The sequence below is a fragment of the Drosophila pseudoobscura genome, chromosome 2, assembly GCF_009870125.1.
Source record: "Drosophila pseudoobscura strain MV-25-SWS-2005 chromosome 2, UCI_Dpse_MV25, whole genome shotgun sequence".
Classification (NCBI taxonomy): domain Eukaryota; kingdom Metazoa; phylum Arthropoda; class Insecta; order Diptera; family Drosophilidae; genus Drosophila; species Drosophila pseudoobscura.
This window is the reverse complement of record NC_046679.1, coordinates 5,749,729-5,766,331: the sequence shown is the minus strand read 5'-3', so window position 1 is coordinate 5,766,331 and position 16,603 is coordinate 5,749,729. Positions and strand designations below refer to the sequence as shown.

Here is a 16,603-nt window from a genome sequence, read left to right as displayed (position 1 = left end):
TGTATTTATTCCTCAGATAACAGCACCGGTGACTCCACAAAAACAACGCCTTTTGCCCAGGAGATTAGATGCACACACGGTTGCTAAAGATAACGTGATGATGACTTCGATAGAACTCAAGTGATCGATTTTCGTATATATTTTTAAATACTGTGTTTTATAAATGAATAATGCACCCAAAATGATATGATTGCAATAATGTCAAAATGTGTATCCCGTGAGGGTGCATGAGAGACATAACTCTGCATTGAGGCGTTGCCTCGTAGATCGGTGACGGAGTTATTCATTGGAATGGGCTCAAATGTGTAAAGAGCCCGAAATCCAATGGCTACAAACCGATCGTTCGAGTGCAGTGTGACTCGAAAGAATCGACCATCCGAACGCATTTCAAAGTCCTGCAGTTTGCCACAGTATTTACTGTACTTGCGATCGGTGCTCATGAAATTCGAGAACTCCACATAGTCGCTGGCGGTCTGATGGTCACATCTGTAAAGAAACCATATTCTTAATAGGTGCAAATGGAAATAAAGCGAAAGTGATCCTACGCTCCGATGCCCTCCACATCAAAGTAGGTGAAATGCAGGACAACTCTTTCGTCTCTGCCGGCATAAAAGTAATAGTTGCAAACAACGTTCTCCAGATAATACCCAGGGAAATTCGGCGAATGGAAGAGCCCACTGATGCGTTCGCTGCTGTTGTAGACGAAAGTGCATTCCTCGCCCTGTTGGACGCCCGACATGATGCCAAAATCTATAAAAGTAAATAGTCCTCTGGATTATAGAATTAAAATAATCTTTGTTAACTAACTTGAGAGAAACCTGTATTCCGCACGAAACCCGTAATACTGAACCTTGTTGGTCATTTCAGGTGGATACTTTCCAAAATACTGCATATGGATTTGCGGGCCATTCGACATCAGAGGCTTGGGCAGAAAGGCTCCACAGATAAGTTCCTGTGTCTCGTACCTGCCACCCACTTCAATCATCACGTGGAGAGCATCATTTGCCTGGCATTCGGTAGAGTTTACGTGTGTGGTTGGTATATTGAAGTCATGAAACTTGATTTGAATGCGTTCTGGCGGTTGCGCCTCAAAATCGTAGCGGCAGGCAATGCTTCTCGCGCCAGTGTTAGCAACGCCAAAGTTCTTGCTAAAGAACAGCTGATTGGACTCGAAAGTGCCGCTTTTGTTTACGCGCGAGTCGTACGTGTGCTGGCATTTTTCTGTAATTGTTTTTAATATATATGTTATATATTATATGTTAGGTGTTGCGAAATCGAAGAGTCATATTCGGTTTTTAACTCGACTTGGTAGCAGCGTCATGGGCAGCAAGCGGACGGAGAATGAGGACAATAGATTGGACACATTTCGACGCGTTTGTGATGAAATAGCTGCGGAGTCAAGCTACCTTAAGAAGGTTGACAAACTACAGAATTTCTTTGAAAAGGGGACCAGTGGCTCTGGCTTCGAGGGCGACACATTGCTGTGGGTGCAGTTCCTGATACCAGTAGCCAACCAGCGCGTCTACAATTTGCAGAACAAGGCGCTGATAAAACTATTCTCACGCATTTTCAATGCCAACCAGCAGCAAATGCACCTTGATCTGGAGCAGGGTGAGCTATCTGCGTACTAGTATGTGGTGCAGAAATGATAATTGTCACATTTCTTGTAGATGGAGACGTGTCTGAGACTCTACGCAAGCATTTTGCCGACTCAAGCAAACTCAAGCCGCAGAAGCAGAGTAAACTATACTTGCATGAAGTGGAGAAGCTGCTCACACAGCTGGAGGAGCGCACCAAAGAGGATGAACAAACGGAACTGTTGCAGGAGCTGTGCAAGAAGGCAACCGATTTGGATTTACGCACCTTCATCAGACTGGTCAAACAGGATCTACGTATAAATGCACGGGCCAGACATATTCTGGATGCCTTTGGCCCTGACGCCTATCCCGCCTATCAATCTTCTCGCGACCTATCAGCCATCGTGGAACAGTTTTCTGGCAAAGGAAACAAAACCTCGACCCTAGGAGAAGTTAAGAAGACAAAGAAAGTGGGATTGAGCGGCGGTGGGATTCAAGTAATGACCCCCATATCGCCAATGCTGGCTAATGCCTGCAAGTCTGTGGAGGAGGCATTCAAAAAGAGCCCCAGCGGGCTGTACGGTGAAGTCAAATACGATGGCGAGCGCGTACAAATCCACAAGCAAGGCACCGAATTCAAGTTCTTTAGTCGTAATCTGAAGCCTGTGATGGATCACAAAATCAAAGCTTTAAAGGACCATATACCACGAGCCTTCCCAGGCGCCGGCGATATGATTCTAGACTCTGAGATAATACTGGTGGACACAGAGTCGGGGGCCATGCTACCGTTTGGCACTTTGGGTGCGCATAAAAAACAGACATTTGCCAACGCTTCGGTTTGTCTGTTTGTCTTTGATTGCATACTCTACGATGGTGAGGATCTGACACAGCTGTGAGTGAAAATCTGACTATCCCAAAACCTACAATAATAGATTTTCCGTTGTTTTTGTTTTCAGTGAATTCCATAAACGTCGCAAGATACTCGAGGAAAACATCAATCCCTTGAAATCTTATGTGCAGCTGTCCGAATCTCAGTTTCTGAAGACAAAGAACGAGCTGGCAATGATGACGGCCAAGGTTTTGCATGCCAATCTGGAGGGTGTCGTACTGAAGAGTCCTAATGGCATTTACCAGCCCGGCAAGCGCAACTGGCTAAAGGTCAAAAAGGATTACCTTTTCGAAGGTAAAATGGCAGACACAGCGGATCTAGTTGTGCTGGGTGCGTGGTATGGCTCTGGGAAAAAGGGAGGTGTGCTCAGCATCTTTTTGATGGGGTGCTACGATGCGCGCGATCGTCTGTGGAAAACTGTGACCAAAGTCCACTCTGGCCTGGACGATGCCACCAACGAGGAGATACATGGCTCGCTGATGAAGCTAACAGAGCGAGCTGATGCCAATAAAACCCCCAATTGGCTGCTGTGCAAAAAGTCTCTGGTGCCAGATGTCCTGGCCAAGGATCCAGCAAGCATGCCTGTGTGGGAGATCACTGGGGCTGAGTTCACCAAGTCCGAGGCACACACAGCGGCAGGCATCTCGATACGCTTTCCAAGGATAACACGTCTGCGCAGCGATAAAACAGCGAAAGAGGCCAATGATTTGGCTCATTTGGAAAACTTGTACGATGCCTCCAAGAAGAATGTTAACGTGGATCTGCTGTTAGCCAATTGCGATGAGGATGCGCTCAATGGTAAACCGAATCCAGAAAAGACGCCCCAAAAAGTAACGCCAGCCATCAATACCCGGTCAAACAGTAATAAAAAACTGAAGAGATCGCCCATTGAATCGGATGATGACGATAAAGCAGGTCCGCCACCAACGCCGAGCAAAGGCAAAATACCAAAGAAAGAAACTTCCCCTTCTCAAAAGGGCCTTAAAGATTATTTCAAGCCCAGCAAATCGGAAATAAAAACTGAAGTAAAGCTGGAGGAAAAAGTAACCGAGTCCATAAGCGTGGAGAGTCAGTTATTTGCGGGTCTTGTGGCTCAATTTGATTTAGATCAAGACCTTGTGAAATTTAGAGATGAATTTGTCAGACACGGAGGTTCTCTTACTACGGATACAAAAAAGGCAGACCTGGTTTTTTACGATGCAGACAGAGCAGTGGATTTGGAAAAGCTGAGGTTCTGTTTAGATTTATTTATATTTTTTATTTAATTAACAATTTAATGTTTTTCGCAGGTCTCTTTACCGCCGCAGCTGTCGTCATCTGAACGTTCGCTGGCTCCATTCATCCATTGAGAACCAGAGTCGACAACCTTATCCGCTCTATGCTGTATTGCTTAAATGCTGAGTGTTTGCTTTGTTTCATTCATTTCTACATACGATTATATTAGGTTAATAGATGAAATTATATACTATATATGTATGTATGTTTATCAAATACGGTACACGCTTTCAACGAGCGGCGACACCAGTGAAAGCTCAATTTAAAAGCTTTGCTCTTGTCCAATAAAACAATTCCGATTGTTTGTGGCGTCGTAGTTATCTTCTGAACGCTTAGATCGCCAAACGCGTACACTGCTCTTCTACGCGTACTGAGATCATCAAAGATGTTATTGGAATTTGTGGCCCTGCTGGGGATTGCCTTTGCGTTGTTTTATCGCTGGGCAACGGCAAACAATGAGTTCTTCAAGGAGAAGGGTATTCCCTTTGCCAAGCCTAAGCTCTATTTTGGCAACATGGCCCAAATGTTTCTGCGACAAAAGGCTATGTTTGATATCGTCTGCGATTTGTACAACAAAGGCGGCAGTAACAAGTGAGTGTGTTTTGTTTGCATTGCAATTAATATAATAAATATCTTGTTAATTCGAATCAACGCACTTTGAACTTTGAGAGCATATACTCGTAGATACATACATAGATACACACGCAATTACACAGCCAATTCATGTGTAAATGAATCTACAGCTGTCAAGGTCAATCGATCGTGTGTATCTACATATGTGGGTGGGGTGGGTGTGCTTATATATATATATATTATATATTGAAACGTTATGATAATTCTTAAACGATAATTGTGAAATCATCAAACAAACAAAAAGCTTCGGGCAGGTGGAGGGACTTTGTAAAATATATACAAGCTAGTAAATAATTAAGATAACTTTTAATCAGTTTATCAGCTGAGTTTATTTCAATGTTATCAGTGTGGAACGTAACGCTTTGTTGCCATGTATTGATAGGTACAAACTAATAACAAAGCTAATGCCCAGTTAATCGTTCATATAAGGGTTAAACTTTTGTCCTGAAATTTTATAAATTAACTATATTGTTCATAGAATCGTAGATTTAAGCCTACCGAGTAGGGATACTTTTGGTCCTGACGTAAAAGAATAAATTTTACCCATAGAACAATTGGGTCTGAACGTGGAGGTTAAGCTAAAAAAGAATCGGATAGGTTAAGACCAGACTACGACCATATAAAGGCATACAAGATAGAAATATTGATGGGCGGTTATCAAATTCTAATCTTTTTAATTAATTCTAATCTGCAACCCGACGACTCATTTGACAAATTAGAGTCAAATTAACAGTAAAATTATTAGCAGTCAATAACATTGTGTACTTTATTTTACACAGAGTTTATGGTATCTTCGAGCAGCGCCAACCACTGATGATGATCCGCGACCCAGATCTTTTAAGACAGATAACCATTAAGGACTTCGATCATTTCATAAATCATCGCAACCTTTTCGGCACCGGCACTGACGATGATCCACATGATATGAGCAATCTTTTCGGCAGCTCGCTCTTCTCCATGCGTGATGCACGTTGGAAGGACATGCGGAGCACTCTCAGTCCCGCCTTCACGGGCTTGAAAATGCGTCAAATGTTTCAGCTTATGAATCAGGTGGCGAAGGAGGCCGTTGATTGTCTGAAGCCCGATCAGCAAGGATCCGTTCAGGGAACGGAGCTGGACATGAAGGATTACTGCACACGCTTCACCAACGACGTGATTGCCTCCACGGCCTTTGGCCTGCAGGTTAATTCGTTCAAGGAGCGCGATAACGACTTCTATTCGATGGGCAAGAAATTAACCACATTCGGTTTTCTGCAGAACCTAAAGTTTATGTTATTCTTTACACTAAAGTCGCTCAATAAGGTTAGTAAATCAATAATATATCAATCTAGACCAATGATCTAATACCCATCTCTTTGCAGTATATCAAGGTCGATCTCTTTGACAAGAAGAGCACTGAGTATTTTGTGCGCTTGGTTCTTGATGCAATGAAATACCGTCAGGAGCACAACATCATCCGTCCAGACATGATCAACATGCTAATGGAAGCCCGCGGCCTGTTCCAGACTGAGAAGACCAAGACGACAGTGATCCGTGAATGGAGCGACCGCGATATTGTGGCTCAGTGCTTTGTGTTTTTCTTCGCCGGCTTTGAGACGTCCGCGGTTCTTATGTGCTTCACGGCTCAAGAGCTGATGGAGAACGAAGATGTCCAGCAGAAGCTCTACGAGGAGGTGCAGCAGGTGGACATCGACTTGGATGGCAAAGAACTGAGTTACGAGGCCATCATGGGCATGAAGTATCTAGATCAGGTTGTCTCGGAGGTATTGCGCAAGTGGCCGGCAGCCATAGCCATAGATCGAGAGTGCAACAAGGATATTACGTATGAGTTAGATGGCCAAACCATAGAAATCAAAAAGGGTGACTATATCTGGCTGCCCACATGCGGCTTCCATCGTGACCCCAAATACTTTGAGAACCCCAACAAATTCGATCCAGAGCGTTTCAGCGAAGAGAACAAGGCCAACATTCAACCCTTCACATACTATCCGTTTGGCCTCGGTCAACGCAACTGCATTGGTGGGTGGTAGCAGTGGACTAACTGATTCGAACTGAAGGTTGATGATTCCTATTTATTTTTCCATTTTAGGTTCCCGCTTTGCACTCCTTGAGGCCAAGGCTGTCATCTACTATCTGTTGAAGGACTACCGGTTCGCTCCTGCCAAGAAATCCTGCATTCCCATGGAGCTAGCCAGCAACGGGTTTCAGTTGACGCCCAAATCAGGATTTTGGGTTAAGTTTGTTCCGCGCAATTAAATTCATTGTGAATGCTTTTTATACTTTATAAATATATGGTCTAAAAGTATGCAATTTCCAGCTCTAGCGATCAGATCAGTTCTTTTCCGTGACAAAAAAGCTCTGTAAACTTGCAGCTAAAAAATTTCTCAATGAAACAGCAGAACTGTTCCAACCACAGTCTTAGCGCTTAATCCAGTCAGAAGACATTCGAATAGCTAACATCTTTCAAACAAAAAAAGCGTAATACTTTTTATCAGTCACTTAAATGGTAAAAAAAAATGAGACTATGTAGATTTGATCTCAATGAAGGAGTATGATTCTAATCAAGTTGCTTTTATATTTTAGATAGGCATTTAATATCTTTGGGGTTGGGCTGATATATCAAACTGTCCTCTCGAGTGGAAACTGCATCCATCGTAAGCCGGAAGCTGATTATAGGGTAGTTGTGCTTATATGAAGTGATTATATTATCTTCATTCAAATGTATTTATATATGCGTATTCATATCATGAATTTCCTGAGAGCTTCTTAAACTGCAGTTTTATAAACTACACCCAGACGAATGTACATTCTTAAGCACTCTGAATTTTCACTTCTGGGTACATTGGGATCAAAAACACGGTTTCTTATATACCGTGAACACTCCATAAGTATAGCTCCCGATATTAAACAACTGTTTGATTAAATTAAACAATACAATCGAATTAACAAAATAAAATAACACTATGAACAACATTGAGCCTAATAAGTCCGAATTATGCAGTGCCCACTGTACTTCGCCTACGTACCACTGGGAATAATGAATTGCACGATACGATAAATATATAAATGGAAACAGTTCCGGAACTCTGCACAATCGTTGTGGCTCTGTACTAGCACACCTCTGGATTAGCTTTCTGCAAAATCACACGCAAAATGGAAACAGAAGTGCAGCGTTTTTATAGGGACAAGACGATATTCGTAACTGGCGGCACTGGATTTTTGGGCAAAGGTGCGCTGCAAGGACTGGATGGAAACAAGAGTAACCTATTATACCTTTTGATTTTCAGTGATTATTGAAAAAATCCTACGAGCGACAGATCCAAAGAAAATATATTTCCTGGTCAGGTCTAAGAAAAACGAGGATGTGCGCACTCGCGTTACCAAATGGCTCAGCCAGCCAGTGAGTAGCCCACCAAAAGTCACATTTGAACCGCTTGAACTAACGGCCTCCCTTCCTGTTCAAGATTTTCGAATCACTGCTGAAGATTAAGCCAACGGTCTTGCAGCGGATGACACCCATAGTGGGAGATTGCCTGGAGCCGGATCTAGGTATCAGTGAGGCGGATCGAAAGATGCTGGCTAAAGAAGTGCAGATTGTCATTCACGGAGCAGCCACTGTCCGCTTCAATGAGGACATGCATATGGCGCTGGCCATCAACACGCGGGCCACGCGCCTCATGCTGCAGCTGGCCAAGGAAATGCACAGCTTGGAGGCCTTCGTGCAGATCTCCACAGCCTACTCCAACTGCGTGATAGACAGCATTAACGAGGAGTTCTATCCGCAGCATTTAACCTGTTCCGCCGATACGGTGCTGCGCCTGAGGGAGACTCTGAGCGCCGAGCTGTTGGACAACATGACGCCTGCCTTGCTGGGAAAGTACCCCAATACCTACACCTACACGAAGGCCCTGGCGGAGCAGGTGATCCAAGAGGAGGCGGGTGACCTACCGGTGTGCATCTTTCGGCCAGCCATTAGTAAGTGATGCATGCCACTTAATCCAGTGTCCCTTCAATAGCCCTCCTCCCGTTCTTTTTCCAACGATAGTATATGCCAACTACAAGGAGCCTTCTTCCGGTTGGATTGACAATCCATACGGACTCGTGGCCCTAATATACGGCATTACCTACGGTGTCCTCCACATATTGCTTTGTAATATAAAGGCTCAAGCGGTTTTGGTGCCCGGCGATTACTGTGCTAACCTGGCCGTGGCCAGCGCCTGGGAAACGGCAAAGAAAGCAAAAACCAAATCTGCACTTACAGCTATTAAGCCAAAGCCCACCATTTATAATTTTGCACCTTGCAGGACAAATACGATAGACTGGAATGATTTCAGAAACAAGGGCATGTTTTACGGTAAGCAGGTTCCGATCCGACAGATGATTTGGTACCCGTTTGTACATTCCACCACATGCCCTTGGCTGTTTAGGATTTGCAGCATCTTCTACCACTATATTCCCGGCTATTTCTTCGATCTCATCCTGCGGCTGAGTGGCAAGAAACCGCGTCTGGTCAAAGCCTATCGCAAAGCCCACGCAAACGTGGAGGCACTATACTTCTTCAATAGGAAAACATTTTGGTTCAACAGGGATAATACTGAAGCGCTGTGGGACCACATGTCACCGGAAGATCGAAAGGGGTTCAACTTTGACATGAAATCCCTCGACTGGGACGACTATTTCAAGACCATTTGGGGAGGTATGCGACTATATATATTCAAGGAACCAGCTACGGCAGCCTCCTTGGCGGAGGGAATCCGGGTTCTATTTCGGTACGTAATCTTCTGCAAAACAATTGTCCAACTTGAACCTATCTATGTTCTGTGCTTGCAGCTACCGTGTACTACATTCGATAGGTCAAGTTCTGCTTGGCTCTGGTGCAGCATATGTGCTGTGGCTCCTGTTCGCGATCTGGCAATAATTATCCAGATTTAGATGCCACTAAAAGTGCATTCAATTGTTGTTAAAAATGTCAGGAAAGAATAAATATTATTGGCAATTTCAGGATAAAATATGACCTTTTTTTCATAACACAACAGAGCACTTTAAGGGTCTGATGTAAGATCTAACACTACGCTCAAAGGTATTGTATTTGTTTGGTTAGCTTGCGAAATTCGTACACTCGGTACTCGTAAATAGCCTGGGGTATATTCTATTAATGGAGGCTCATATAACAGACGGTAGAGATTTTGAATAATATAAAGAAAGAAAAACAAAACGTTGTAATAGTATGCAGTATAATGGTATTTTCATTGATAATTTATACTCCATTCCCTGCGCAGTCTATCCGAATACCTTTTATGCAAATGATTGTGCAAGTTCAATGTTTATTCTAGTTTATGTTTATGGGCTAGTCTATGGGTGAGGTATTCATAAGGCGAAAGACACAGTTTTCTTCAGAATTACGGGAGCGGAGCACTCACAATCACACTCACTCTTCATATGCCATTCGTGTTCGAGTGCTTATTTGCTTTCTATAGAACTACCGGGTTTTGTTCGCCATCTCTCAGGCCCATTTTGAGGTGCTACAGACCCGGCAATGGGCCAAAGTAACAACGTTTTCCAATTAGGCAAATGGGCAGGTCCAGCTAATTTGGGTCTGGCATGGAGTGCGCGCATTGGGTTCAAAAGGCCGCAATGCCACTTGACACCAACCATGAAAATCCGCACATGAGCGGATCTTTTCTCCAAAGCCAACAAGTTCTAATTTCTATTTGTTTAAGCCGGGTCAGGGCATAGAGGCCCCAAATGCACCAGCCCCTAACAATGGGGAAAAAGAATACTCGTATGCAGTTTTTGTTTCTGTGCCATCCTCACCAATATTGTTAAATATGAACATCTTTATGGCACATATATTTTACGAGTCTCTGTCTGTGAGTGTGTTGGAAACAACCTATAATAATATAATATAATGAATGTGCTTCGCTTTGTTTTTGGCTTTGTTGCTCTTCGATCAGCGATTCCCGATCAGGGGATCGCTATAAATACCGGGTGAAAATTCTAGACAACTCTCATTCAAGCATCAGTCGCGATCAGGTATCATCTCTCGGACCTCGGAATACGGATACGAAAGTGCCTTTTAGTGTATACGTGTATATGTTGTGTTTGTGCATCCCCATATAAAGAAAGGATCGTACTATCGCAATGTCGGAAATACAAAAGTTTTATAAAGACAAGACCATGTTGCTAACAGGTGGCAGTGGATTCTTAGGAAAAGGTATTTCCCACCTTTGGATCTGTTGAAAAATAATTACTCTGTTGGATAATAACTGAAAACAAAATATGCAATTAAAATATGAACTTTATGAACTTTTTGTGATATATTTGCCCAGGCAAATCCGTATATCCGGATACTGTTTATTGTGAAGGGCGGAAATTTTTTTTTATCTCAACACGTGAAACAAAATACTATGTTTTCATATGAAAATATCAAAGTTCGAAGATTTCACTCTGAGGGATATGACATAATATAAATTAACGTTTTTATATGACATACCATGCATGTTTCTAGCAAGTAAACAATGAGATACCACCCAAAAAAGGCGCTCAGAACCGGCTGGAAAGGCCATCAATCGAAAGAAATCGTAAACAGATCAAATTCAAGTTTGCCTTTTGTCTTTTGTAGTGACCATTGAGAAGCTACTCCGCATAACAGAGGTGAAGCGCATCTATGTGCTGATCAGGGCCAAGAATGGCCAGGAGATAAAGGACCGTCTCGTTGCCTGGGAGAGCGATCCAGTGAGTAATCCTGTGTTGATCCCAAGGACCCCTAATCCGAATAATCCGAAGCATTGGGTTCCGTTCCGAAGGTGTTCGAAATACTACTGAAAACGCAACCCAAGGCTATGCAGCGAGTGGCGCCCATACAGGGTGACTGCCAGGAGCCAGATCTGGGCCTTGGGGCTGAAGACAGGAAGCTGCTGATTGAGGAGGTGCAGCTGGTCTTGCACGGCGCTGCCACAGTACGCTTCACTGAGCCCCTGCACATAGCACTGGCCATCAATACGCGGGCCGCCCGCCTCATGCTGCAGCTGGCAAAGCAAATGCAGCGCCTCGAGGCTTTTGTCCACATATCGACGGCCTACTCGAACTGCGTGGTGGAGAAAATCGAGGAGAAGTTCTATCCGGAGCACTTGAACTGCTCGGCCAACCAGGTCCTGGAGCTCAACGAGTGGCTGGAAAGTGAACTGATAGACAACATGGCGCCCGCCCTGATGGGCAAGTATCCCAACACCTACACATACACCAAGGCTCTGGCGGAGCAGGTGATCCAACGGGAGGCGGGGGACATTCCGTTGTGCGTCTATCGGCCTGGCGTTAGTAGGTGCTGCCAGCTCGGCAAGTGATGCCCTTTTATATCCTCCCCCTTTTCCACCCACAGTCATTGCCAGCTATAAGGAGCCGATGGCGGGTTGGATCGACAACCTGTACGGCCCCATTGCCGTGCTCTATGGAGTTGCCTTTGGGGTCTTGCGGATCACTCGTCTCAATGTGAAGGCGCAGGCTGGAATTGTGCCAGTCGACTATGCTTCCTCCATGGCGTTGGCCACTGTCTGGCAGACGGCGATAGACGCCAAGCCGCCAGGGGATCCGGTCATTTACAACTTTACACCCAGCGAAGAGAACCTGATCACCTGGGGCGGCTTCCGGGATAGGGCACAGAATCTGGTGAACAACTATCCACTGACCAAGATGATGTGGTGTCCGTTTCTGCACTGCACCACCACCCCGTGGCTGTTTCGGCTGGTGGCCTACTTCTATCATCTGGTGCCTGGGTATGCCATCGATGTGGTGCTCCGACTACGTGGCAAGAAGCCTCGCATGATCAAGCTCTACGATAAGATACACAAGAACATCAATGTCCTTGCTCCGTTTGTGGACACCACGTGGAAGTTCGACACGTCGAATACTCAGCGTCTGTGGAAGCGAATGTCGTCTTTGGATCAGAATTTATTCGACTTCAATATGCGGGGTCTAAACTGGGACGATTACTTTAGGCAGGCATTGTACGGCATTCGGATCTACTTGGGCAAGGAACAGCCCACCTCCATAGTGCGAGGCAAGAAGATTCTCTTTCGGTGCGTTAAATTTTGTAATCCAAAAATCCCATAAATTCCCAAGAGTCCCACAATACTATATCTCTCGCTTTCACAGCTTTCTAGTTTTGCACCGGATTTTGCAGTTGACTCTGTGCAGCGGCGCTGCGGCTCTCTTGTGGTCTCTACTGAAGGTCGTATCTAGCTTCTAGGCAAGGACACCCACACCCACTCACATATGCACACACAAATAGTAGGTTAATTGTTCTTAGAGTTAAATAAATGTTTTGGCCAAAATGCTTTAAGTACGAGACTCACTGGCGGGCAATGGAGCACAGGAGGCCATCGATTGGCGTATCGAACCGAGCAGCACCAGAAGGAGCTGCAAAAATAGCGACATAAGCACCATTTGAACGCGTTGAGAGCTCGAAGCAGACTGACAGACTCCAGGAACCAGCAGCCAGGCGTCCCTCCACTCAGGAGGCCATGTCGATTGGCCACATCCGCTTCCGTTCGAGGATGCCGCCTGAGACAGACGGAAGCTGTCGAACGGCGTCGTGGAGTAGCAGATAAGTTTTGCCGCCATTTGCCAACGATTAGCATAATTCGATTGGCTATGCCAGAGGGGGTGCGAGGGTGTGCGCCCCCCCTCCCCAAGCAAGGCTCTAATTTAGGCTAATATATGAGGCGCCAACTCACCAAATGAACGTCCGGGCTTCGACAGCTCTGCATCCGCCTGAAGACTGTTCACCCTGGCCGCCGACGCCGACGATTGCTGATGCTGCAGCTTCTCCTGCTGCTTAGCTGCCACACTGGCCGCCTCCAGAATGGGTGCTGCGGGGGGTGGCAGGGCCAACGGCGGCCCCCCCTGTCCGTTGGTCACAAACTTGTACTTGCCGCGAAATCCCTTGGCCGTGCGGTTCGAGCTGGCATTAAACTCGAGCAGCATATCGGGTCCGCTGCTCACGAGTCGACGCGTGGGGCAGGGCGTGCAGAGGACATCCAGTACGGCGTTCATGTGGGCGGACTCGGCATCGAAGATGGTCAGGGCATCCAGTTGACAGCCGCCGCTGAGCACCGGCGGCAGTTGCAGCTCCTCGAAAACGATCTCCACACGGGTATCGGGACGCCCGATGAACTTGTAGGCGCACTTGATGTGTGCCGGATAGTGGGCGGGAAAGCGGGGCGAGTGAAAGTAGCCCTGCCCCAAGCTGCCCACCTCGTCCGCCAGGCTGGCGAAGAAGTAAAAGTCACAGTAGCTGTGCGGCACCAGGCGGCCCTCCGTCTTGAAGTTTTCTGGCCAAAAAGAGATGCGGAAAATGATCCACAGATCGGTCAAGAACTGGCGGAACTCACCTCGTTTCAGAAACCGATAGCTGGCCGTTAGGTTCAGGCTCCAGTTGTCCAACTTTGTCGGCGGATGCTGGAACCGCAGACGCAGTCCCAGCAGTCGGCCCGCGCTATAAATAGGCGTGGTGGAACTGCGATTCTTGCTGTGCTGGCAGAAAGTGTCCGCCGGCAGTGTTGAGTTCTCGATGACGGGCTCGCGCAGATACGGAAAGACCTCAACGCTGTCCAAGCACCTGTCACGAAATTGCATTCAAAAAATACAGAAAAAAAAGATGGAGGAATTTGTTGCCGCTGGCCTGGCCCAAGGCAGATGCGTAACGATGTCTAAAATTTATTGGCCGATACTTTTGGGGCTGGCTCGTTGGTCAGCTAGCCTATAAATATCCCCTCGCAAGCGGCCCAATGCCCATTAAGAAAATAATTCCCATCGCTCTTTTGGTTCTTCACGATTTATTTTGATGCAAAGTCGAACAAAAGTTGGCGGTAAAAGTTATTCGATTGCGATATTGAGACAGCTGCGGTTCGGGCAGAGATTCGAGTAGTTTCCAATATCTTTTGGAGGTTCCAAATTGATTGGGGGAAGGCAGTCCCTCCTACATACATAGCTACAACAAATTGGGGACTATTGGCTATTGGGAAAGTTTTAGATTTCCATTATCTGATGGGAAAGTTAAGGGGGTAAACGATAAGTCCGGTGATAACTCCTAAAATATACATATGTCCGGGGCCCTGGCATGCTCCCATTCTGATTGTTTCGATGTCCTTTCAATGTTAATTCCCTTTCCGTTTGCGCATTCCGCCGAGCATGCGGCAAAAGGCTGGATAATCGATCATCGGCGGCTCCTCGAGGGACTTGGGCTTGGCCATGGGCGCATGGCTGAGTGCCTCCTTAGCCTCGTTGAGGCTCATTTTGTCGCCATAGTTGGTCAGTTCCTCGTAGATTCTAGAGATGGCGGAAGGGTATGGAATGCTTAATTTGTTGTGGAATCACTCGGCGCACACACTTGCGTTCTTCGATCAGGCCCGTGCCATGGTCATCCCATTTGCTCCATGCCTCTAGCAGCACCTCCTCGGGGTCCAGTTCCTGTGTGCGTCGGGACATCAGACGGACAAAGGCCTCGTAGTCGAGCGGTTCCTTGGCCTCCAGCATCATCTGCTCTAGGACTTGCTCGTTGGGATCATTGCCCAGGGCGGTGTAGGTGAAGCGCAGATCATCCCTCGATATCAGGCCATCGCAGTCCGTGTCGAAGAGCGCGAAAACCTTTGGCGACAATCCATTCAGTCAGTATTCAGTACCCGCTGCAGACTTACTTCCTTCAGCTCCGCCAGCTTCGAAATGTCCAGCTCGTGGGGCGCCACATCATCGTCGGCGCTCATCTCCTCCGGCAGTGTGTAGTGGCCACTACTTTCGGGCAGCTTCAGCGAGGGATTGAATATCTCATTGATCACGGCCATGGCCTCCGAGTCGGCCAAATGGGGCGGCGGTTGGGGAGTCTGTGACGCCTTCCGGGCAGAGCTGGCGCGGCGTCGACGCTGCAGTCGGAAATGAAGGAGTATTTACTGCCATTGCGATACCCATTGATCAGGGTTCATCATTCACTCACGCGGTCCAGATCCTCCAAGGAAACTGTTGGGTCCATAGACATTTTGAGCCTCCGATTTTATAGTATTTCACAAATAAAATTTCAATGCTTAAATTCCACTAGCTTTTTTCCCGCGAATTAACTCAATTAACTTTCATTTGTTAAATCCGTTTAAAGGTAACCGGAAGACCGTCGAAAGTACGTTCTTCGAATGAGATTCCTTGGCGACTCTTGCGATTCACCCGCGATTCACTGCACTTTAAAAATTGCTCATACGTACGGCGCTGCGCTCGGTCCAAGCTCCACTGAGATCTGCGTGGCCAGTGCTCTCCAATTTTATTGACAAATCGATTCCGAAATTTGTGTACGTTATTTTTATGGCGCAAATCTACCACGGGTACGGGATGGGAGGATGGGTTTGTGTGCATAGGATTTTGCATAAATTGACACAAATTTGCGGGCGGAGACCATTTCCCTCGATTTATATAAATAACCAGGCGTGCCGGTGGCCACGGCGGCTCCACCGAACCGGACCGCCCACATGGCCTTCACGAGGTATTTTAATTACATTGCCGTTGCGCTTCCCGTTGCAGCAGCACAGCCTCTCGAGGCGTTTGCGCCCTACCCCCCCGCTCCGCTCTTGCCACCGATAGGTGGACGGACGGACAGGATAGGCCAGGCCAGCTTTATCTATCGATGGGGCATATTTGTCGATTTTTGATGGCTGTCACAGACAGCTGCCCATCGCAGATCCGATCAGCAACCGGCGTCCGCATCCCCAGCCACCCCCCGGTGGATGGTATCCGCGGTCTGTGGTCGCCAAATGAGGTCGGAAGCACTGCTACTCACCCGGCGCGCAGCTGCAACTGCTCAAGCTGAAAGGAAACCAGCTCATCATCCATGCCACCAATAAACACCATCAGGCAGTTGTTCTTGGCGCCCAGCGCCTGGCTGGCATTGATGCTTAGCCGGCCCCAATGGCTGGAGTTCCGCTCATTGGCATGCAGGCAGGAGCAGTCTGCAAAGGATTAACTGCATGAGTGGGGCCTGCACCTTGGGGTGTCCTTCCTGCACACCTACCCAGCCACAGTTGCGACTGTTTGCTGGTGCTGCCGGCCACTTGCTGCTGCTGGCCATGGCCGCTCCGAATCGCAGTCAGAGCTAATCCCAGAGCTAATAACCAAGCGGACACCATATTCAGCGGCGGTCAAATTGAAACTGTGAAGCCAGCATTCGTTGGCCTTCCGTTCTACCAGGCTGCCG

At 46.8% G+C, this 16,603-nt stretch overlaps 6 protein-coding genes across 7 annotated transcripts; 4 read left to right on the top strand and 2 right to left on the bottom strand.

The window, feature by feature from the left end:
• Window positions 1-116: 116 nt before the first annotated feature.
• On the bottom strand, window positions 117-16,556 carry Sol1. The gene is made up of 7 exons (XM_015183167.2): window positions 16,421-16,556; window positions 16,190-16,358; window positions 13,764-13,990; window positions 13,107-13,703; window positions 808-1,221; window positions 546-750; window positions 117-486 (listed from the first exon to the last, which is right to left on the bottom strand). Exons 1-7 carry the CDS (start codon window positions 16,533-16,535, stop codon window positions 144-146), a joined length of 2,070 nt encoding a protein of 689 aa, XP_015038653.2. The 5' UTR covers window positions 16,536-16,556; the 3' UTR covers window positions 117-143.
• Window positions 1,069-3,942, top strand: DNAlig3 (DNA ligase 3). 2 transcript variants are annotated; one of them, XM_015183313.2, is made up of 5 exons: window positions 1,069-1,201; window positions 1,264-1,611; window positions 1,671-2,469; window positions 2,534-3,697; window positions 3,756-3,942. In XM_015183313.2, exons 2-5 carry the CDS (start codon window positions 1,320-1,322, stop codon window positions 3,865-3,867), a joined length of 2,367 nt encoding a protein of 788 aa, XP_015038799.2. In that variant the 5' UTR covers window positions 1,069-1,201; window positions 1,264-1,319; the 3' UTR covers window positions 3,868-3,942. The 2 variants fall into 2 exon arrangements, with proteins under 2 accessions (XP_015038799.2, XP_002137109.3); XM_002137073.3 differs by lacking the exon at window positions 1,069-1,201 and having other exon boundaries at window positions 1,215-1,611.
• On the top strand, window positions 4,049-6,690 carry LOC4800823 (probable cytochrome P450 9f2). Its single transcript, XM_001357991.4, has 4 exons — window positions 4,049-4,332; window positions 5,154-5,676; window positions 5,736-6,393; window positions 6,464-6,690. The coding sequence occupies exons 1-4, from the start codon at window positions 4,127-4,129 to the stop codon at window positions 6,628-6,630; spliced, it is 1,554 nt and encodes a 517-aa protein (XP_001358028.1). The 5' UTR covers window positions 4,049-4,126; the 3' UTR covers window positions 6,631-6,690.
• On the top strand, window positions 7,311-9,383 carry LOC26533777 (fatty acyl-CoA reductase wat-like). The gene is made up of 5 exons (XM_015183482.2): window positions 7,311-7,603; window positions 7,662-7,774; window positions 7,839-8,349; window positions 8,420-9,143; window positions 9,205-9,383. The coding sequence occupies exons 1-5, from the start codon at window positions 7,528-7,530 to the stop codon at window positions 9,290-9,292; spliced, it is 1,512 nt and encodes a 503-aa protein (XP_015038968.2). The 5' UTR covers window positions 7,311-7,527; the 3' UTR covers window positions 9,293-9,383.
• Window positions 10,381-12,705, top strand: LOC6896923 (fatty acyl-CoA reductase wat). The gene is made up of 5 exons (XM_002137072.3): window positions 10,381-10,588; window positions 10,997-11,109; window positions 11,181-11,691; window positions 11,753-12,449; window positions 12,526-12,705. Exons 1-5 carry the CDS (start codon window positions 10,516-10,518, stop codon window positions 12,617-12,619), a joined length of 1,488 nt encoding a protein of 495 aa, XP_002137108.2. The 5' UTR covers window positions 10,381-10,515; the 3' UTR covers window positions 12,620-12,705.
• Window positions 14,188-15,947, bottom strand: LOC4800819 (calmodulin). The gene is made up of 4 exons (XM_001357988.4): window positions 15,362-15,947; window positions 15,069-15,290; window positions 14,762-15,018; window positions 14,188-14,700 (listed from the first exon to the last, which is right to left on the bottom strand). Exons 1-4 carry the CDS (start codon window positions 15,401-15,403, stop codon window positions 14,529-14,531), a joined length of 693 nt encoding a protein of 230 aa, XP_001358025.3. The 5' UTR covers window positions 15,404-15,947; the 3' UTR covers window positions 14,188-14,528.
• Window positions 16,557-16,603: the final 47 nt, after the last annotated feature.